Below are 23788 nucleotides of genomic sequence, written 5' to 3' on the forward strand. Positions count from 1 at the left end.
ATTTAGAACTGTCTTTCTTCATTTCTGATGGAGTTTTTCTAGCAATATTTTTGAATTAGTATCTTGCATTATTTTATTATAATAAAAATGAGGCCAATTCTTTGAATATTATTAAAACTTGCCTTGTGGTCCTGAATATGGTAAATTTTGGTCAATGTTTTGTGTAAATTTTGAAAGAATGCACAATCTAAAGTTGTTCAATGCAATGTTCTACATTTGTTAAACAGTAAAGTTTGTTAATTGTGGTATTCTATTTTCAGTTTCCTTAATAAAATTTTATGTGATTATTCTATCAGTTTCTGGTAAAAGCATACTAAAACTCTCAGCACAATAATCTCAGTAGACATTTCTTAAATATTTTGGTGATTTTATTTTAACATAAATATGGATATATACTTCTTTAAGTTTACATTATATTTGTTTGCTTTTTATTTTTCTACTTGTTCCATATTTATTATCTTATTTCTTGGTTTTAAAAAAAATTACCATGACTTCTACCTAGCTATTATAAATTTGTGTACTAAGCCTTTCTCTTTTATTTTGCCTATCTTGTGTTATAAAACAAAACTATATCTCAACAGCAAATATGAAAATTTGTCATTCTGACTTCGAATTTTAAAAACTTCACAGAAATTCACATGGTTATTTTGGAAATATTAAATTGGTTATACACTTCATATTTTATTAGGTTTACATTTTAGTTTTGAAATATACCCTTCTAGAATCTTTGAAAATAGGTCCTATATAAAAAGATATTTTCCTTTATCTTTGTATCATAAAATATAAAAAAGCAAGACAAAATCACATGCAACAATTTTGTAAATGTGTGAACTATTTAATTGAATGAACATTTTAATAAACATAATAAAGGTCAAGAAATAAAACTGTCAATGTCACTTTATTTAAGAGTATTTTAAATTCCAATTTCTATTATCTTGTTAGTTACATAGTCTTTTACTATTTTATTACTTAAACTAAAAATTACTGTATTCATTCTTGACACATAAAATCTATTATAAATTAGTAGTTTATCAATTACCCCAAATTTAAGGAGTTTAGAATATTTTAACTTTGTCTCCTTCCTTCTGATACCTTGTTCTCATGTATACTATGTATATTTAAACCCCAGAAAATATTCCTTTGTTTTCTATTCACTCATTAATAATTTATTGTTAACAATATATTTATTGATTGCTTTGGTCTTTAAGGATTCTTGCCACTCCAAGATGCCAATTTGATTATTTTCCTTTTTTTTTTCCAAAAAAAAAAGCTTTAATGTGTGTATTGGCAAGGAATTGTTACTTTTATTGTTGTTGTTTGTTTTTGCCTAAATACAAGTTTTTCTTGTCTTTATTTTTAAGGACTATTTTTGGTACACAAAAGAATTCATGGTTGTCAGATAGTATCTCTGGCTCTTTGGATGCATCTTTCCTTTTTCTCTTTTTTAAAAAAAAATATTTCATTCTTACTGATTAAATAATCAGCTTTTGAAATTGTTTTATTTTTATTTTATATTATTTTTATATTCTACATACTAATTGAGTATTATTTTTTATATTCTACATACTAATCCTTCATTGGATAAACGGTGTGCAAGTATCTTTTCCAACTATGTGGTTTTCTTCTTATCCTCTTAACAGGGTCTTTCAGAAAGCAAAAATGTTTAGTTTTGATCAAGTCCAATTTATCAATTTTTTTCTTTTATGGATTATGCTTTTGGTGTCATCCAAGAACTCTTTGCCTAGCACTACATCCGTTTTTTTCCCCTAACAGTATTATGTCTTTTTTCTCTAGATGTTTTAAGTTTTAAACTTAATTTTATTTCAATTCATCTAGCTAAAGTTATTTTTGTAAACAGTTGCTTAGATTTTTGTTTTTGTTTTTCTCTATGCTTCTTGAATTTTTGACTTGTTTCTTGCCAACAGTATGGAAAAATTTTCAGTCATGATCTCCTCCAATATTACTCCTGCCCAGTTCTCTTTTTTAATATCCCTTTGAGAATTGGATAACTTGTGTATTAGACCTGCATGTTTCATATCTTTCATATTCTTATTAATGTTTTCTATCTTCTTGTCTTTCCATGCTTTAACATGAATATTTAATCTAACCTACTTTCCAGTTCACTATTTTCTCTTCAGCTATGTCTAATCGGATGTTATTACCAAAATTGAAATCCTATATTAAGTGGCTGTATTTTTTAAAACTGAAATTTTCTTTTTGCATGTTTAACATTTTTCTCAATTGTACTTGTATAATATATGTTAAGAAAATAATTCTAGGATGTGTGCATCCATTTCTAACACAATTGAAGTATGATTTGGTGAGTAAATAATTATATATCTGTACCATAAAATACTGTTTTTGAAATGGTGATATGGAAAAATATTTAAGCACTAGAAGTAATCATCTTAATACATTTCTAAGAGTAAACCAGATAACCTGTAAATACTTTCAAATATAATTTTCAGTCATTTTGTCCTCATTCATACTTTCTAATTTTCTTGTGAGAAATGAACATGAGAAAATTTCATGTTTTTACATAAAGTGCCCTCCATTTATATATATATAAATACCTCCCCTGGAAATATTTAAAACATATAATCAATGATAACTTTAGCAAGCCATAATTGATTGTCCCTCATACACAAGGCAATGTTTCTCAGGACTATAATTTTGTCACAACCTTCAAAATGATTTAAAATAATTTTGGATGATATATTTATTCTGGTTTGCCAAAGATAGTAAAAGGGGCTATCTGACTCAGCTGGACCTAGACCCTTTTGACTTTTCTCAATTCATCTGTGGCCAACAGACTTCAAGGTGTCCATCATGGAATGCATGCCTCTTTGTAATCCCTTCCCCTAAAGTCATTGTGACTTGCATCACACTTCTGACCAATAGAATGTGGCAAAAGTGTTGATATATTACACTGATTACATTACATTATATGAGACTGTCAGACTCACCAGAGAGACTCTCTTTACTTGTTTGATGAAGTAAGTGGCCATGTTGGGGAACCCATATGACACACACACACACACACACACACACACACACACACACACACTGGGTGGCATCTCAGAACTCTGGGGAACACTGAAGAGCCAAGGAACATCCTGAAGCTCTCAGGTCTGCAGTTGAAAGTAACTGAATGCTACCAACAACCACGTGAGCTCGGAAGAGATCCCCAAGCCTCAGGTAAGAACTCAGCTTGATTATGTCTTATGAGATTCCTGCAAAAACCTAGCTAAGCCATGAGCAGAATTCTGATCTGCAGAAACTATGAGATGATAAATATGTGTTGTTTTAAGTGGCTAAGTTTGTGTAATTTGTTACACAGCAGAGAAGACAGATGCATTCCCTTCCCATGTCCCACTTGCTTTATGGGCATCAAAACACTGGCCTCCCTTTGGAATTGTCATGCTCCTTTAACTGGCTGCCATGTTACATCCAGATTCATGTCTTATGTTCAAGCTCTTCTTTCCATCCTTCACTCTCCCCACCTCCACCAATCATTCACACTCTTCATGTTAAAACCTAATCATCTTCTAGTAGCAATATCACTCAATGGCCACTGTATGTGACTCCCTCATTCCCTCCAAAATAGAGGGAAGACCAGGCCAGTCTCTCCTCCCCACTCTAGTCTCTAAGCTTCATTAGGACAGGAAGAGTTCACTGTTTCCTCCTCATTTAATACAGGGCTGTACCCAAATCATTCATTATCATTTTATTGGTATAATAAATGCATACATGAATGAGTTCATTTGTTGAATTATATTTGGGATCTGGAGAAAATGTATTTTCTATGAGTCTCAAGAAATCTATTTGGTACTTAAAGTAAAGCTTTGTAAAATTATTTTTACTAAGCACAAAAATAACACTGGGGTATCTTTGAGGATTATACCTAAGAATAATAGAAAGAGAGCTGCTTATTTTTCTTCTATTCAAATGTTAGGAAGGAAAAAATTAACTTACCTGGCCAGGCTTAGAATTTTCACAGACAACAATATCATATTCTCTGGCAAGTTCGGGTGGATTGTCATTGACATCCAGAACTCTAATGACCACTGTGACATGGCTCAGCAAACTCGGATTGTCTGCAAAACAAATAGGGATACATTCAGTATTTCCATGCACACTTTAGAGGCTTGGTTTAAAACCAATCTCCTTAATACTGTAGCTTGTCACTAGCCCCATATTTTGCAGCAGGACTTTTAGCAAAATACAACTTTATGATGGCACTCTTTGTTAGAAATCATTAACTTACAGAAAAATGAAAAATGAACACCAAGGCATGACATGAATGCTAAAATGATATTTTGTCATATCAAGGAAATTACATGTTATTCAGGAACTGAAATGGGAGAAAGTTGTCAGAATTCACTGTGTGCTGTCAGAGTCTAAGGGATGAACAACTGGTTTCATCATTAATCTAAGAAAAACAGAGTAGTTGGGAAAAAAATCACATAATCTTTAAAACATTCAAGGTTTCAAGTCTAAATCAATTTGGAGAAAATAGAAAGTAAAGTTCTTTACACCAGGGTAAAATTTTTCTTACAGGAGAATATATGCAGTTTGTGGTGTCAAGTCATACTTGGGGAAAAATAAAGAATAATTTAAATTAGAACTTAGCATGGAATTCGTATATAACTCTGGTAAACATCAAAATATTACAGGTAATATTTTAAAATACTACTTGAGTGCAGTCTTCTCATATTTCAGTAAGTTTATTAGTTCTGAGAAATAAGAAAAGATAAATGCTTGGTTTATTTTATGCTTCAAAGCTAAAACTGAAGAATTCATAATGGAAAAATTAATGAGAAGGCAAAAACTAAACACATTAGGAAAAAGGGAAGATATATATATACAGAAGATATTAAAGATAATGGATTTAATTATCCATTATTTAATTATCCATTAAGAAAATGGATGGATTAGACATGCCATAAGTACTTTTAAAAGAAGTAGAAAATCAGAGTAGTACTACAATAGCTAAAGAAACTCAAATTTTAGGTAAAAAATCAGGCCTAGATAATTTTATCTACAGTTAAAGATACAGGTAACTTCAGTCTTATACATCTTTTCCCCAGAATACAGAGTAAGGAGGAAATACTCCACAACTTGTTTTTTGTGGCCTGTAAAACTTTAATATCAATACCATAAACTCCCATTCATGAGAGCTATTATCTGTCATTGGACTAAACAAAATAATACCAAACCCACTCTACTGGAATGGAAATGAAAGTCTGTCATCAGTTTAGTTCTAGGAATGATTGCATAGTTTGGCATTAAACCAAGGAAAGAAAGAAGGGAGGGAGAGAGAGAGGAAGGAAGGAAGGCAGGCGGGAGGTAGAGAAAAAAATGAAGGGAATTTTATAAAGCATAAAAGTTATCCAAAAAGTTAATGAATTAAAGGAGGGACAAAAAAACACATAGATGCTTATCTTAATACACATAGAAAAAAAACAAAAAATAAAATTTAATATCCACACATTCTAAACAAAACAAAGAAGAATCAAAAAAAAAAAAAAAAAAAAAAAAACCTCTTAGCAATCTAGGAACAGAATGTATCCTCTCAAGCTGATTAAGGATATATTTAACAAACAACAAAAAGTACAACAAACATTATTCTTTTTTTTTTTTTTTTTTTTTGTGGTATGCGGGCCTCTCACTGTTGTGGCCTCTCCCGTTGCGGAGCACAGGCTCCGGACACGCAGGCCTAGCGGCCACGGCTCACGGGCTTACTTGCTCCACGGCATGTGGGATCTTCCCGGACCAGGGCACGAACCCGTGTCTCCTGCATCGGCAGGCGGATTCTCAACCACTGCGCCACCAGGGAAGCCCACAAACATTATTCTTAATGGTCAAAAACTAACAAGAGTTAATTAGAAAAGCTATAAGGATCCTTCAAATAAATCTAACAAAGTATATGAAAGACATATGCAAAACATTTTATTGAATGTCATTAAAGTAGATCTAAAGTAATTAAGAGGTATATTGCCTATGTGGTTGGAAGACAAAATATCATAAATAAAGCCAGCCTCTCCAAATTGATGTGTATTTTTTATGTAATCTAATAGACATCCAATGAGAAATGCAAGCTGATTCTAAGATTTATAAGTACTAAGATTGTCCAGACTTGTATGAAGTACAATAAAGGATAATTGCTTTACCATTTATCAAGCTTTATTATTTGGTATTAGAACCTAGGTCACTTTGACAGTGTCAAAGGGATAGACAAACAGAAACAGAAAACAGAACACAGCCACAGATCCACTATATATAGAAATTTAATATATGGTAATAATGCTATTGCAGATCAATGGGAAAAGTACAGATTGATCAAGAAATACTTTTAGTAAAGCTTGTTACCACGTCATTATCATCATTATAAAATGGGCCATAACTACACTACACACAAAAATACATTTTAAATAATCAGGGACTTAAATGTATAAGGGAAAATATATACATACTTTAGAAAAGATATTAGCATGTAATATATTAAAGCTCATGAGAGATTTCAAAATATAAAATGCACTAATCATAAAGGAAGCATTGATAAATTTGATTACAGTGAAATGTGACTTTTTTCATTTCCTCCAATATGCCACAAAGAGGACAAAATGTCACAAAATGAGTGAAAATATTTGCAGCACACACAACTGACAAAGGATCTGTATGTCTAATATATAATGCAATGTATTGAATCAATAAGAACAAGAGATAGCTCAATATAAAAATGGGTAAAACGAAGCACAAACATTTAACAGAAGAAGTAATATAAATGGCAAATAAACGTGAAAAAGTTTTCAACATCAATAGTATTTAAAGAAATACAGCTTAACCAAAATAAGTTATCATTTAATTGCAACAATATTGACACAATATCAAGAAGTTTGAGAAGATTCTCCCAAGTGCTGGATTGGATATAGACCAATGGGAATGACTGCAAATTAAAGTAAACCACGTGTAATAATTCATACGGTTGTATACTCTCACGTCCAAGATGCAGCCATTTCCTTGGATCATATCCGAAGGAAAATCTCTTGAAAACATACACCACCAGCACAATTAATAGGAACAACAACAGGAAATTACAAATGTCCAACAACAGCTGAATAGATGCAATATGTGATTATTTATATCATAGAGAAAATAAATGGATAGCAACATAGCTACAACATTAGGGACAAACTTAGAAAACAAAATGTTGATTGAAATATTTTTCCAGAAATGTCTCAGAAGATTGAATTCAAATATGGTAGAATTTTGCAAAGCTGAAAAAAAACATGCAAAACTAAATAACTAATTGCAGAAGGAAATAGTACATTGTTGAGGATATGTTCAATAACACTAATTCTTAAGTACAGTGATATGTTAAAATTTATTTATTGTTATGTTTTGCAATATCTTCTTCGTAAATGTTGAGTACTACATTAAATATACAGAAAAAAGTTATAAAAACATCTTAAAATTAATATATTGTGTAGATTGCTTAATATATAATAGCTAATAGAATTGGCATTAATGAATTTTTGTCACTATACAGTGAAAGATGAGACGCTTATGTATTATATTAGATAATTAATTAATATAATATGTTATATTATAAAGATAAATAGATCCACGAAATTAAAATTAGTAAAATGCTAATTTAAATATTTGCTTATTTAGAGTGACATTATGAAAAAGCATTGCTAAGCTTTTCTAGAAGCTAATACTTGATTTTTTATAATTTTAAAACTGAAAGAGAATATTCAGCCTGAAATCTCATTTTGTAAATTACAAAATTGAAATTGACACTGTTTAAATGACATATCTTGGCAAAGCCAAGGTTATGGTTTACTTCTCAGGCCTTACTACTGCCACTATATAAATATATGTTTTCTATTATAACCACTGTATATTTGTTAGTGTAGTCCTATATTTCTCAACCAGGTATTTGCTTACATTTAAGAGCAGACAAGAGCAATCTGTTCCAGAAATCTGAGGCAAGAATAATATTATTAGTTTTAATCATTGGTATCAGCAGCCTTAAAATAAGTAAATAGTTCTCTTCTCCTTTTCTGAACAGGAAGGGTTAGAAGCAACCTTGGCGTATCAGAAAACTGTTTTGTAAGAGAGGATTCTGGAAAGACTGTATCTTGAGGAAGGACTAGAATAAAAAAACACCTAAGCATTTGACTGTTTTCAAGCATCCCCTTCTCACTGCCCCACCTCTGCATCGCTCACACTGTCCTTTGGAACTGGCATAGCCGGGCCACATTTCATACTTGGGTATAGAAAACTAAATCCTTCCGGATGGAAACAGACTCTCTCCATGTTGCTCCAATGTTATTGTATATCTCGAGTGTACAATTACTATTCCATCACTTAAGGATTATAAGTACAGGGCTGGGATCAGACAGATATTGATTTGTCTGTAGGCTTACTACCATTTTGTGTTTTGTGGGGAAGTTAAACTGAATCTAACCCTACTGTAGATGCAACTAATGATCTGTAGGACATGCACTGTCAGGGGAACCTCAGGAGATATGGATAAAGAGTTATGAAAAACAGAATGTCAGAGTAAGCTTAACGTCATTACTGATGCAAATTGAATAATTGCTGTCTATTTCTTAAAAGTAGGATGGTGTATAAAACCTGTAGCCTTAAATTCCAGATAATTAGAGCTGAAAACCCACTATAGTTTGGTAATGACTTGTGGCCTACCTACACTCATTCTAGTATTTTCTGCTCAATAATGAAATTAGCTAAATCTATATTAGTAAATTGGCAAGTTCCTTTGGATTTTTATTTATTTCCCACAGTTCTAGGGTTAGTATTCTACCCTTTGAATGCCAATCACTTTACCTATAAATGTGAACATATTATGTGTGTGAGAAGCACTTTGCTAAGACAAAAATTGGATAATGTCCCTGGAGTTCTTAATGCAACAATTCTATTATTGCTACTATTATTTTTAGGTCCATGCTTCATTTCTAAAAATCAGTTTTCAGTCCTCTTGATGGCAGAGTAAATAAAATACACCATATTCAGACAAACGTCAGTAGGAGACCATTTCCAGAACTCTTAAGGAACATGAACTTTGGAAAGTTATTTGTTATTTCTATACCTTAATTATTTAATCTGTAAACAGGAATAAGAATCATGTAACGTGCCAAACTGTGTTTTTGAGAAACAATTAAGGAAGCTATGTAAACTTTAAAACACTGAGACTGCGAGAGAGCAAAATACCAATTTTAATCCTTTCTGAAAATGAAGGACAAAACAGAATCAAGAACAAAATAGATGGCACACTGACAATCCTATACATGTGATTTTCGGCAGAAACTATCCTGTACTATGGACAAATCATCCAGGTTTTATGCAATACAGGTGGAACAGGAGCTCACATCAGCAGAGCGCCCCCTATGGAGATAAGGATTCAGTGAAGGTTGTATCCCAGTGCAAATGCAAATTGCATGTTAAGATATGTAGAGGGGAATAAAGACACAGACCTACTAGAGAATGGACTTGAGGATACTTGGAGGGGGAAGGGTAAGCTGGGACAAAGTGAGAGAGTGGCATGGACATATATATACTACCAAACGTAAAATAGATAGCTAGTGGGAAGCAGCCGCATAGCACAGGAAATCAGCTCGGTGCTTTGTGACCACCTAGAGGGGTGGGATAGGGAGGGTGGGAGAGAGGGTGATGCAAGAGGGAAGAGATATGGGGACATATGTATATGTATAACTGATTCACTTTGTTATAAAGCAGAAACTAACACACCATTTTAAAGCAATTATACTGCAATAAAGATGTTAAAAAATATAAATAAATAAATAAATAAATAAATAAATAAATAAATATATAGAGGATTCACAATAACTTGAAGAATAATCTATTTTATCTAGTGAGTTACTTTGAAAATCTGATATGGACTCGCTACTATGTTGGGCTCTAGAGAGCACAGAAACGGTGAAATATGCCCCCCCCTCTAGATTTCCCATTACCAATATGGATTGGAGAAAACAGATTCAATAATAGTATTTTTTCAAATTGTCTTCTTTGAAATTTGACTTATGTATGTAATATATGTTTACTCCAAAGTCATTATTACTTAAATATGCCCTCCTAAAAACCTAAATCATATTCATTAGTATATGTAGCAAGTTTTACTAGGGAATTCAGTAGATTTCTAATTATTCATATTCTGAAGTTAGTATTAAATAGTTGGAAAATACATAAATATATTAAATTTTCTTGTTTATATCATGTAGATTTTTTCTGAAAATGTGGTTTCATTCTTTTTCTTTATGAAAATTTGCTCACAATGAGAAACCTTATATACTACTAAAATACTAAACTGCAGTGATTACAAATTTAATTAAATGATTACATTTATAGCTGTCTAAATTTCATAAATGTCCAGGCTTATAACAATGCCTTAAAAATTTTTATTTTTGTGGTCTGCTTCTTTGATTTTTATGAAAAGATTTCACTATAAGCAAATATCTACAAACCAAAACAGTCTGCACTCTCAAAAGTTAATATGCACAGGTGATAGAACATTTAAACATGCTTGGCTAATATTTTATTTATGAACAAACATGTTTCCACCATTTCCTTAAACAATTTATATAAAAATAAGTTTTGCAAACAAGTAAGTGCTCAAGTGAATCTCAAATATTGCACATGATATATCTGTTTGGAAACAAAGGTAGTTTTGATATTTTTTCTTGTCTTTTAAAAATCTTGTATATGGAAGTCATTTAATATATAGGCAAAAAATAAGATAAAATAGTAAATAAAAGAAACTCATTAATATGTATTTAATATATGTAAGAATTACTTTATGGATAAAATTATCACAATGCTTGGTATGTGCCTGGTGTCCCTAATATGCCCCTTTTTCTCTCCTTCTTTCCCTTCTTTATATCTTGTTTAAATATTAAATGAGAAATCAAATATTGTAATAAAAATAATTTGTCATAATGGAAAAGAATATATATCTGATATCTAGTAGATTAATCCTCAAACATCTCTTTCCTGTAGTCAAACAAAATGGTTTAAAATAAAACATTCTGTGATTATTATACAATAGAAAACTAAAGCAACCCTACATGTTTTAGATCACTTACTTATTTCATAATATTTAAAGAAAACTAATACTTGACTAGAAGCACCTTCAAAAATTATAAGGCAATTAGAAATGCATCACTCAAAACTCATTCCATGTATTTATTTAATTTTTTTGTCAGTTTACAATATAAAACCTTATTAAAGCCCTGATCATCAATAAAGATCCCAAGTTGAAGTGAATTACTTAAAATAAATCTCGGCTTCCTTAAGGAAATTATTTTTTTCCTAGTTACCCATAGATGCTCCAACACTTTTAATATGTCTTTAGTGTTATTGCCTGAGACTAGTATAAGTGGGAGGCTTCAAAACTTTGTCATATCTTTGATTTCAAGAATGAACACGGTTTTTGTTCTACAAATCAGAACTGTAGTCAAAATAATTCACCTCTATGTGAAAATCATTACATTGGGATGGGCAATCTAAGTATTTGCTACTGATTATAAAATTAATTAAAAATACTTTTTTAAAAAACTCTTAAAATGTCACAATTGTCCCATTCAATTATATTAAAGAATCTAACAAATGTAATGTTTATTTTCTATGTTTTAAGTAATAAGTCAGTTTTAACATTTATTTTCCATCTTGGTCTATTTGTCCATAATTCCTATGAATTATTATAGCTTTTATCTTTGTTAGGGTTCCCAAAATTCAGCTTGTAATCAACTATTGTTCTGTCCTTTGAGCTTATATTTGCAGTCATACGCTTATGCTGCCTAAAAGTTCACTAATAAAATAAATCATTTTATATTCTTTTTCATTTTCTGGGTGAGCAATATAGGGATAATAAAAATTTTCTTATCATATACAGCCAACACCTCAAAGTGGTTTTGTTAATTATAACAAAATAGCTAACAAGAATTCATTAATACAAATTAGATACATATACATTTTAAATATTTGTATTAAAATATTTGACTACATAATCATTCACCACTCTCAGATCTCCGGATGTAGAGATAAAGTCTTATCTCTGAGAATGAATGGGCTGCTTGGGGTTACTGTCATCAATCCTGTAAAAACCACATGCACTGCCTCATCGAAGAATCCAAAATTGATTTAATCCAAGTGAAGGAAAACGTGAAGATAAATTCAAAATAATTTAAGTACAGCAACATTTTTTTATGAAATTCCCTGAAGTTATATGTTTATTATATAATTTATATAATATTATAAATTATATATATTATATATATAAATGAAACTGTTGGTATGCATGGAAGAGAGTCCAGTGTTTATGGTCAAAGTTGTCATGATAATTAAATAGATAAATATTAGCATTTATGACAAATTGTGGGTGTGTTGTAAATTCATATGTAAAGTAAATTAATCTTGATTCTTACCGATCATTATATACAAAACATGGCTCAAAGTAAACCATAGACCAAAACATAAGACCTTACATTTAAATATATAATAATTAATATGGTAAAAGCTTTATTACCTTATGTTTTAGCAAATATTTCTTAGATAGTGCCAAAAAAGTCAAGAATCATAAAATAAACCAAAAATATACAATTATACTTTTTCCTAAAACTTACCCTTCCTCGAACAGCTCTGTAAAGTAAAATGTATTACAAAATGAAAAGATAAGACACAGAATATGAAAAAATATTTGAAAAACTGATACCTGATAAAGTCATATATCCCTAATATATTAAAATCTCAAAACTAAATTCTAAAAGGCTAAACAACCTTTTAAAAATGTGCACAAATTTTAACAGCAATTTCACAACAGCAGATATATAGATATAAGCATATAAAAATATTTTCAGCATCATTAGTCTGTAGTGAAATGCAAATTGAAATAACAATGTTATGTCCCTACACACTAGAATGGGGGGGTGGATACACTGACAATGTCAAGGCTGAGAACTAACTGTTGGTGGCAATGGTAATAGCCACTTTGGGAAACAATTTGGTATATTTCTGTAACTTAAACATACTATTTGACCCAACAATCCCACCTCTGCTCTTGACCCAAGGTAAGCTGAAACATATGTCCTCAGAAAATCTGATTGTAAATATTGATAGAAGCTTTATTCAGAATAGCTAAAGGGTGGAAACAAGTCATATTTCCATCAACATATTTAAAAATAAACAAAGTGTGGTATGTATAAATATGAGAATAACTGGTAATTACCTATTGATAATGTCATGGACAGATATCAAAAGCATATGCTACATGAAAAAAAGCCAATCAAAAGAGTCTATATGTTTTATCTTTCATTTTTATTACATCTAGGAAAAGCAAGACTATTGACTCAGAAATCAATCACTAGTTTCTAAGATTTGGAAGTAGGGGAAGGGAAATCATTTCAAAGAGAACTTTCTGAAAGTGTTAGAATTATGCTATATCATTTGTGTGGCATTACTCATATGACTAGATGTCTCTGCAAAATTCACCAAATTTTATACTTTAAAAAAAATGATGTTACTATGTAAATTACTCCTTTATAAATCTGACTTTTAAACAAAACAGTGGTATATTCTGAGATTTTTGACTTGGAGCCAAGAAATAGTATCACTTAGTTTAGATATTAATTGTATTATGAATAACGATATTAGATTTTTAAATTTAAATATTATGGAAATAAAGCTTTAATTAATAAATATTTGTTTAAAATGTGTAAAATGGCCTAAAAAATCACAAAATTCTCAGAGACAAATTTTACAAAAGATGCATAATACTTCCACATGAAAACTATAATACATTTCTGGGAGAAATCAAGGAATAATTAAATAAATGGATATATACCATATACATGGATTCGAAGATTTGACACTATTAAAATGTCAATTCTCCCCTAATGATTTACAAATTTTAATCCAATACCAATCCAAATCTCAGCAGCTTTTTTCTTGTTTTGGTAGAAATTGGCACACTGTTTCTAAAACTTATAAGGAAATGCAAAAAAAAAAAAAATCCAGAATTCTATATCCATTGTGCAAATGATGATCATAGTTATAAACCTTTTGCTTCCTGATTTCAAAATTCTCTGTAAAGTTACAGTAATGAAGATAATGTGCCATTGGCATATAGACACATATAGTAGTATAGACAAAGAAATCAATAGAACAGGAAAGAGTATTCAAAAATAGTAACAGGTGTATATGGTAAATTGATTTTTGTCAAATTTTTCAAAGTGATTCAGTCATTTTCCTGTATGTGAAAATAATCTACTCCCATCCCTACATCACTGAGGCACAAAAAATTCTAAATGAGGGTTGAACCTAAACTCAAGAACTAAAAATACAAAGCTATTATAAGAAAATATTCACAGTCCTGTGTAGGCAAACATGTTATAGACAAGACAAAGGGATGACATTATAAAAGAAAAACTGATAATGTTAACTCATGATAATTAAAATCTTCTGTTCTTCTAAAAATACAGTTAAGTAAACAAAACATCAAGGCTCATAATGGAAATATTCATATTATGTTCTATCTCCAAGAATTTATGTTCAGAATATAAAAATAATTCTTACAATATTTAATTATAAGAAATCAACTCAAAACAAAGTGGGCAAATGCTATCACAGAGTAATATATACATATGACCAGTACAGATGTGAAAAAGTGTTTAGCATCTTTTATCATTAAAGATACAGAAATTAGTAACACAGTGTAACTCTACAACACTCCCAAATGAATGGCTAAAATTTAGAGATTATCCACTCCAAATGATGAGGCACAGAGCCAGAATTCTCATGTTTTTATTTTTATTTTGTTATATACTGCAATTTTATTTCAATCGCACAGAGGAAATTAGCGTGTAGGAAATTTAAATAAAACAGTATGGTAAAAGTAGCAGAAAAAAAAAAAAAAGTAGCAGAAAACCAAAAACTCTAATAAGGAAGTACACCTAAAGCATGAGAATTCAACATTCATTAGTGTTCCATCTTCAGTTATGATTGACACTTGATGCTTGTAAATTTTGAAACAAACTTTGAGATCATCATGACTATCCTGAAGAGATTTCAGCACCAGCACTAAGATTTATACATTCACTTGGTTTGCAATTGACTTGTTAGCCATTTACATAGTGTATAGTACAGATTTGTCCCAAGTCAGATCACAGTGTTGAAGGAAAGAAGTACCTTCCTGTAATTAGAAAGGATCCCCTAAACTGCACTCAGCTTAAGACATCCGATGTACAAGAGCACGAAAACCATCATAATATTGTGGCTCCAAGGAACATAGCTTTGATAAGGAAGATAACCTAAGCCTCTGTTTCCCATTTTAATTACTGAAATCTCCAACAATGACAAATGTTAAACAACATTGAAAAATAGTTTGTTTTCCATAAAGTTAAATGTGCACATATTGTGTGATGGAAACATTCAACTCATAGGTATTTATCCAGAAAAATGAAAACATAGCCATGCAAATACTGGGGTACAAATATTTACAGGAGCTTTACAAATAATAGCCCCAAATAGGAAACAAATTGACTGCTCACCAACAGAAAAATAGACAAATTATGTTATATTCATAAAGATATATTATTTATAAATAACAAGAAATAAATTACTGCTACTAATATGGATTAATTTCAAAATCTTATGTTGTTCAAAAGCAGTCCAAAGTATATATACTGTATGCCCCGAATCTTATACACTTGTTGATTCCATTTATATGAAATTCTATACATTGAACATGACAGAATAAATCACAATATTGTTACCTCTGAGGAATGAAGGGTAAGAGGATTGACTGTAAAGGAGAACCACTCTGAAGGTACAGAAATGTCCTGTATCTTGATAGGGATGCGATTGCATGGAAGTGTGCCTTTGAAAATCCACTGAAGTGTAAGGAGATCTGTACGTTTTAGTAAATGTCAATATTTTCCTTTTTTAAAAAAAGAACCCTTAGTTAAGGAGAATAGAATGCTCATATATCCTAGACAGAATCCTATTCTAATTACTGGCATACAGTTGATTATGGGCATCAACTAAGTAAGTGTTACACAAAATCAATCATAGTTAAGAGAGTTTAATTAATGTATTCTAATAGGGCTCCAACGTAAAATCATTTTCTAAATGTTGACATAGGTGCTAGAATATTTTATCACTATATATAATAATTTATAAAAATGTGTTTCCAACTTTTTGATCTGTGTGCTACTTTTTAGTAGTTTCCAAAATGTAATTTTGTCCCGAAGCCCCATGAAGATGTACCAAGTAATGACTGATATTAATTTAGCATATAGTTCAGTCATATTTATAATAATGATAAGAACTGACATTTATTATGACACCATGTGCCAGATACTGGGTGAAGATACTTCATTTAATCCTTACTGTAATCCTTTGTTATAGCTAAGAAAATATGTAATACTTTTGTTAAATAATTTCTCCAAGTTCCAACTACTTATAATGAACGGAAACAGAATCTAACTAGAGCCTCCCTTACTTCAGATTTAGTATTCTTAAGTATTATGCATTACTGCCTACTAGAAAATGTAAGGACTTTATTGATAATACAATGATAATTAATTAGATATAAATCAATACGCTTCATGAATATAGAAGTAAAAGTGGAGAAGTATATATAATGAAAACAATAAAAAACCAGAGCAGTCTACATTTATTAAAAAATATCTAAAATGTGTCCAGATTCATATACAAGACATTAAAACATCTTTTCTATAACCTTAAATTCTAACAATTTCAAGGAACAAGAAAGGTGAGACTTAGGACAGTTAGTATAATTTTGGAACTGAATACAAACATTTTAGAGTGGAATTTTTCTGCATAAAATGAAATCTATTGGTTGAGATCTTTAACTCACATATTAAACATACACACTAATTTCAGAGTCAGTCATTGAATATACTTACATACTTATTAAAAACATATGTTAAACATTCTCTTTTTGAAAAACATTTCAGAATACTTCCAGAAATATATGCTCTTAGTATATGCACTCACTCTTGGTATATATCTAGAGAAGTTTTTCACATGCAATAAGAACCATGGATAAGACAAGTAATATCAGCAATATTAATAATACCTGAAGCTATAAAAAATAGAAAACAACCCAAAGCCATTGGAAGTTGTATGTATTCGTTATTTAAAATACATTTATTTTCTCATCACAGTGAAAATGAATAAATTTTTGCTGTACTTCTCTACATGGATGAATCTTTAAACTACAGCACCAAAAAAAAAAAAAAAAAAATTCACAGAAACTGCATATACTATTACACCACTTATATTTACAATGCCCATGAGTCAATACATACAAAGATGTAGTTATATACATAAATATAGATAAATGGCCAAACTGTATTTGGTAAAACTATAAAGAAAACAAAGGAACAAATAATACAAATAATAATAAAAATAAAATAAATAATAATTAATAATAATAAATTATAATAAATAATAAAATAATAAATAAATAATAAAAATAAATAATAACAAATAAAATTCAATATTGATGAGCTCTGGGTGGAATGGAGAGGAATGTCACAGTGAGGCACATGTAAAGCTTATTTCTTCAAGGAGGGTGGCTCTTAATTTAGTGTTTATTTTATTACTTAAACTGACTATATACTTAAGATATCAATATATCAATATTTGATATATCTTACACCACCAGTTGAAAAACAGTGGGTCCAATTATTTTACTGTATCCATATATTAATAGAGATATGTGTGTACCTACATATACATATCTTCATTCATTATTTCAAATTATGTTCTAATTACCAACTAAGCACAATTTTCATAGTTGTGTTTATCAGTGTCTTCCTTTAAGGGTTTTACAATTTGTACTTTTATAAAACTTTCTCTTTTCCTAAGTCATAGTCATATTATCCTACATTTCATTTAAGGTTTAACTTTTTTCTTCCACAAATTGGAAGTGCTTGTTTTTTATGGTTGTGAGGTAGCTAAATAAGTGTACTTTCATTTTCAGAGCCAGATGACATACCTCTGTCTTCAACTCTTTGTTGCAGTGTCTGTCCATTCTCCCCACTGGCCCGCCAATAACACTGTCTTTTAGCAATTTGCATGGTTTTCAAAGGATGCAAATTATATTAACACATTTCTTTCTCAAAATTGCTACGTGGTTTAATATGTCATCAATGTTAGTATATCTTGCTTTATGTGTTTGATTGAAAATGATATGTATTCTTTAAGTTTACTGCAAAATATATATACATATACACGTAGTTAAACAAAAGTGTTTTTCTTTTGTTCTTTGAAACACTTTTATCATTATTGACTTTTTGGTCTGCTTAATAAAATGTTTCTGAGAGAGATCTGTTACCATTTTCCTCCATGATTAAATTTTTTATTTTGAATGCATTTAATTAGGTGCATACAAGTTCCAAATGGTTACATCACTGGGTGACTTTCTTATCATCATGATAGCTTTTTGTTTTAAAGTATATTTTGTCTGATGCTAACAGTTCTGCCAGATTTCTTTTGGTTAGTATTGTCTATTTTTTATTGTATTCTATTATTTTAAAACTTTCTATGTCTTTATATCTTATCATGTGCCTATTAGGAATAGCATAAAGATTATTTTTTCTTATTTCACTCCAGTATGGTAACATTGTTTGTTTATCTCATTTATGCCACTTTGGTTATTAATATATATTTTTACCACTTTATTGTGTGCTTCAAATTTGTCCTAATTTTTCTGTTTTTAATGCTTTGTAATATTACTTTCCAGTAGATTAAGGTTTTATTCTTATTAAATTTCCGTTCTAATTTTACATCTGTATACTAAATTTCTTTTATTTTTTTAATCTAAAAATGTTAACATGCTTGTGTAACTCTGGAAAATCTAAAAACAATTGGCATCTTCACTTTCTTCCTGAACATGAACATTACAAGAACTTTTATTTTATTTATTTATTTATTTATTTATTTATTTATTTTATTTTTGGCTGTGTTGGGTCTTTGTTGCTGCGCACGGGCTTTCCCCACTTGAGGCGAGAAGGGGCTGCTCTTCCTTGCGGTGCGTGGGCTTCTCATTGTGGTGGCTTTTCTTGTTGCGGAGCATGGGCTCTAGGTGCGCAGGCTTCAGTCCTTATGGCGTGCAGGCTCTAGGGCGCAGGCTCAGTTATGGCACATGGGCTTAGTTGCTCCGTGGCATGTGGGATCTTCCTGGACGAGGGCTCAGACCCGTGTCTCCTGCATTGGCAGGCAGATTCTTAACCTCTGCGCCACAAGGGAGGCCCTATAAGTACTTTTAAATGCTTTAATTCCAATCAAGTCTTGCAAGTTTATGCCTATAAATTATGGTGATGATGATGATGCTTGAGGTTATGTTAATCCGTCAAATTTGACATTTTATGTTATTACAGAGTCGGTGCCCTCATGTGTACCGTTTGCTTTGTCATCATTCCTTATTGAATCTTAAACCTTCCTTCTGAGATAATTTTCTTTCTTTCTAAGAACTTCCAAAGTAACAATATTAACCTCCTCAACTTTAGTTGTTTGAAAACATTTCTGTTTCACACTTGTCAAAGAGTCATTGAGGCCAAGGTGATGTGAAATGACATGTAAGAAGTGTCACGTACTCAGCGTTTCTAATAGGTCACATTTTCACATTTGCACTTACTCTACCCAGAACTAAGTTGAAAACAGAAAACATGCCTTATCTTTATGCTTTGTTTGGCAGGGTGTGAGTGTGAATGTGTGTGTGTGTGTGTGTGTGTGTGTGTGTGTGTGTGTGTATCTTGGTTCACCCTATATGACTGTCATGTTTTGGAGTCTTAATTTCTTTGGGAGTATTTTGTCATACTGAAAAAAATAACTACGTGGTATTACTTATGTTTAAAAGGAACATTATGGCAGATTAAAGGAGGCTAGGGTTAAAGACTATTTGGAAAGCTATTGCAATAATCCAGTGGGAGTGATGGTTGTTTAGACAGAGGTGGGAGCGATGGAAATAGGAAGAAGTGGTCGCCTCATGGAAATTTTAAAAAATATATCTGACAAAAGTGTCTGATGAACTGGAAGTGCAGCATGACAGAAAGAGGAGAGTCAAATATGACCCTGGGTGATTTACATAGTGATCTGAAGACTATGACTATCATTGTTGAGATGGATAAGGTCTCTGGAGGAGCAAATTTACAGAGAAATTGGATTTTGAGGAAAAGTTTTACTTAGATCATGTTGAGTTTGAGACTTCGGAGAAAAGACATCAGGGTGGCTAATATGGTATTCAGGGAAAAGGTGACCAAGCTGCTGCAGATTTAAATTCAAGAGTTATCTCTATGTAGATGTTAACAAAAGTCCATTAGACTGAGTGAGATTACTTGGGCAATAACTCAAGAAAAGTTTGAGGACTGAAAATCGGGAGGTGCCACAATTCAATGAATGAAGAGATTGGGAGGAACTAAGCAGCACGCCAAGAAAGAAGAATCGGTGATGGAATAAGAATGTTGTTTCCTTTAGCTAAAGAAAAAACTTGTTTCTTGAAGGAGTTGTGTCAACTGTGTCAGATTTGCAAAATTTTTGAGCAAATGTAGGCATGAGAACTATACATTGGATTTTGCAGTATGAAGGACAAGAGTGATTTTGGTGAAGTAATAAAGATAAGACTCTTTAGAGTGAGATGGAAAGAGCCTGAGAGAAGAGAAAAGGCAGACTGTGAATATAGGCAATTCTTTCAAGGAGTTTTTCAGTCAAGGTAATGAAAGAGTAGAGGTGTATCTGGAGGGAAACACTGCATCAAGGAAGGTTTTGGGGTTTTGTTTGCTTGAGTTGATTTTCTTTTCAGATAGAAAATAAAGCCTGTTTTTGAGGACAGGGGAATTATGTACCAGATAAGGAAAAATAAAAATACAGAAAAGAGGAGAAATTATTAATGGTGCAATGTCTCAGAGTGAGCAATGAAGGACAGGATTCAGGGCACACATAGCGGGATGGCCATAAGCATGGCATGAAGAGTTCATTCACAGCAACCTGACAAAAGTCAGATTTATGGGGATTATTGTCCACAGTACTAGTTAGGTTGGTAGATATGAGAGAAGGAAAATGTGGACACTTTTTTTCTGACCGGTCTTATTTTATGTCACTGGAGAAGCAAGATTATCTGATGCATGTAAGGAAATTTGAAAAAGTATTGAAAAATTGTAGAGAGAGGAAAACGATAAAATACATATTTAGCAGGACTGTATATAATTGCTTGAGTTACTTGAGTTTCTTTTGAATAAACAAATGTGTTCTAATTCTTTTAGAATTTGATACTGAGATTGGGATAGTGCAATTAGTAATCCCTCAATGTATTGACATATTGGGTAAACAATGACAAAAATAGAATGTATTAGATATTATAATTGTCTGATTAAACTCCTCCTCGTGTGTAGAATCCAAGAGTTTTGAATGGAACTGACTGCAAGTGAAGATAAAAATATGAACCTCGAAGGTTCTGAGCCAATGTGGACAATCCCATACATTTCGCTACACTAAGTAATTAAATTGTGGGCACATTTCACGTATTAAATATTATTTTTAAAGACAGTGAATGGAGGTTAGTTCATAAATGACTTAATTGGAGCAATGTTTTTAATGGTTATCCAAAGTGACAACTTATCTCATCCTGGGTGTGAATGAGGTTGAGTGTATCCCACCTTAAGGTGGCATTCATCCTGTTAATATACTAACAGTTAACATAGTACTAGTTGCTTGTTACTATAATATAGCAACATTAAAGCAAAATATGAGATAAAAAGAAATACAGAAATGGAAAAATCACAGAGAAATGGAGATAGATACCTGATCTAAGTAAGCCTGAAGCCCGATTCACCTATGAAATTTGCAGGTAAATGAACCAATAAATTTATTTAAAATCTTAGACCAAATTGAATTATTTTTTGATATTTTGGAGTAATCTGTCATATGGCTATAGGTAACTAATACAGTGACCCATGCATGTATAAATAAAAATTTCAGAAAAGTATTTTATTGTATCACTTTTCATCATTGGTTAAAGCAATGCCAGTTTCTTTGTGTATTATTCCCTTTGTGTGCCAAGGGAAAAGGGACCATTAGGAACCTTTGTGTGCTAGGGAAATTGCTAATATGAACACATTGTGGAAGACAAATTTTATATATCAAAATAAGCACACTGACAATAACAAAAGAATGTGTAGAAGCCAAAGGGACTTAAAACCACCCACTCTTCAGTAATAGGGTTTTATATTGCTAGCTGCAGCTGCTAACAAAAATTAATTTCAGATTAAAAGGCAACAAGGAATGAGTTCATAAAATCTAAATTTAATTTCCATTGCCGGCAGTTAAAAATTGGACTAAATTTGAAATTTGTGGATCCTAATCTTTGAATATGTTTGCATGAGAACTGAGGGGGAAAAATGAGAAAGATTCAATGAATAAAGAACATGTACACATTGGTTTCTGGACTTGAATTATGCATATAATCTGAGAGAAAGAATGAAACAGGGAGCTGAGGCAAATCTTCGTATCTATGACATGCAGTTGTTGTTATTGTTGCTTAAACTGTGAACTCTGGAGACAGCAGAACCTTTTGGACTCATTAGAAGTATGAATAAAAAAGCATCTCTTTGACTTTGACTCCTTTGGAAGTACAACTGTCATGCAGGCAATTAATGAAAGAGAGTCCCATTTTGGTGTATTGATCAGATAGAATACATTCTCACATTCAGTGCATAGAACAAGGAGAAATCGAATATTTTAGGTAAAATGGGAAATATACAGTGATCATTGCAATGTGTAGTGAATAATGAAGTTGTTGGGTAATTAAGGTGGGTGGAGAAATGAGGGCAAAGAATATTCATGAATTCAACAAAATTTTATTACCCCGGTTCTATATGTCAGGAAATTTATGAAGAATTTGGGAATACTCTGATAAACAAAGACAAAATAGACCTGATTCTTAGACTTGAGATGTTCACAATGTGGTAAAGGTGAAAAATACAACAATAAAATGGGATAAGTGCTATATTCAAGACTAGTAAGTGATGAGTATTTTTCTAAGGCCCACATAAAGTTAGAGTACAGAGGGAAGGAGCTGTAAAGTTTGCCTGAGAAGTTGAGAAAAATTTCACAGATGTTGTGATACTTGAAATAGTTCTTGAAAGAAAATAGCTGTTTGTAAAGCAGAAGAAAATGAGAAGAGGGCTTTGAGAGATGAAAGGATTATAAAATTATTTAAAGAATGTGGCCTGTTTGAAGGTCTGTGACTAAAAGCGTGATATACATTTTTCAGAGGATTAAGCTGAGAACAGAGGGCCAAATATCATAAAGAAAAACCACATATGTTGCATATAAAGTTTATTTCTTAGGCAAACAGGACATGTGTATGTGTGTGAGTGACTGTGTGTATGTGTGTGTGCTTGCACATGTATGCATGCCCATGGCAGTAGCACTACATGGAACTATGACATAAATCAAATTGTTATTATAAACAATGGTTCTTAAACTTAATTTACATTAGAATCACATAGGTCAGTGTTTTTTCAAACGTTAGAATGAATGAGAATCACCTGCAGGGCCTGATAAAACCCAGGACACTGGGCCACAACCAGTTTCTAATTCATGGGGGTCCCAGATATTTGGTCAAACATTATTCTGTGTGTTTTTGTGAGCCTGTATCTAGATAAGATTAATATTTAAATTGTGAGACTGAGTAAAGCAGATTGTTCTCCATTATGTG

General features: G+C 31.4%; 1 protein-coding gene across 4 annotated transcripts in view; it reads right to left on the bottom strand.

Moving 5' to 3' along the window:
- The window catches only part of CDH18 (cadherin 18), a 497768-nt gene that overhangs the window by 38015 nt on the left and 435965 nt on the right, over positions 1–23788 (bottom strand). For all 4 annotated transcript variants that reach the window (XM_067030818.1, XM_059061733.2, XM_067030819.1 and 1 more), the window contains one exon: positions 3976–4097. In XM_067030818.1, coding sequence (XP_066886919.1) covers positions 3976–4097 — 122 coding nt within the window. The remainder of the gene's footprint in view (positions 1–3975; positions 4098–23788) is intronic.

This window comes from Kogia breviceps, chromosome 4 (genome assembly GCF_026419965.1).
Source record: "Kogia breviceps isolate mKogBre1 chromosome 4, mKogBre1 haplotype 1, whole genome shotgun sequence".
Taxonomy (NCBI): domain Eukaryota; kingdom Metazoa; phylum Chordata; class Mammalia; order Artiodactyla; family Physeteridae; genus Kogia; species Kogia breviceps.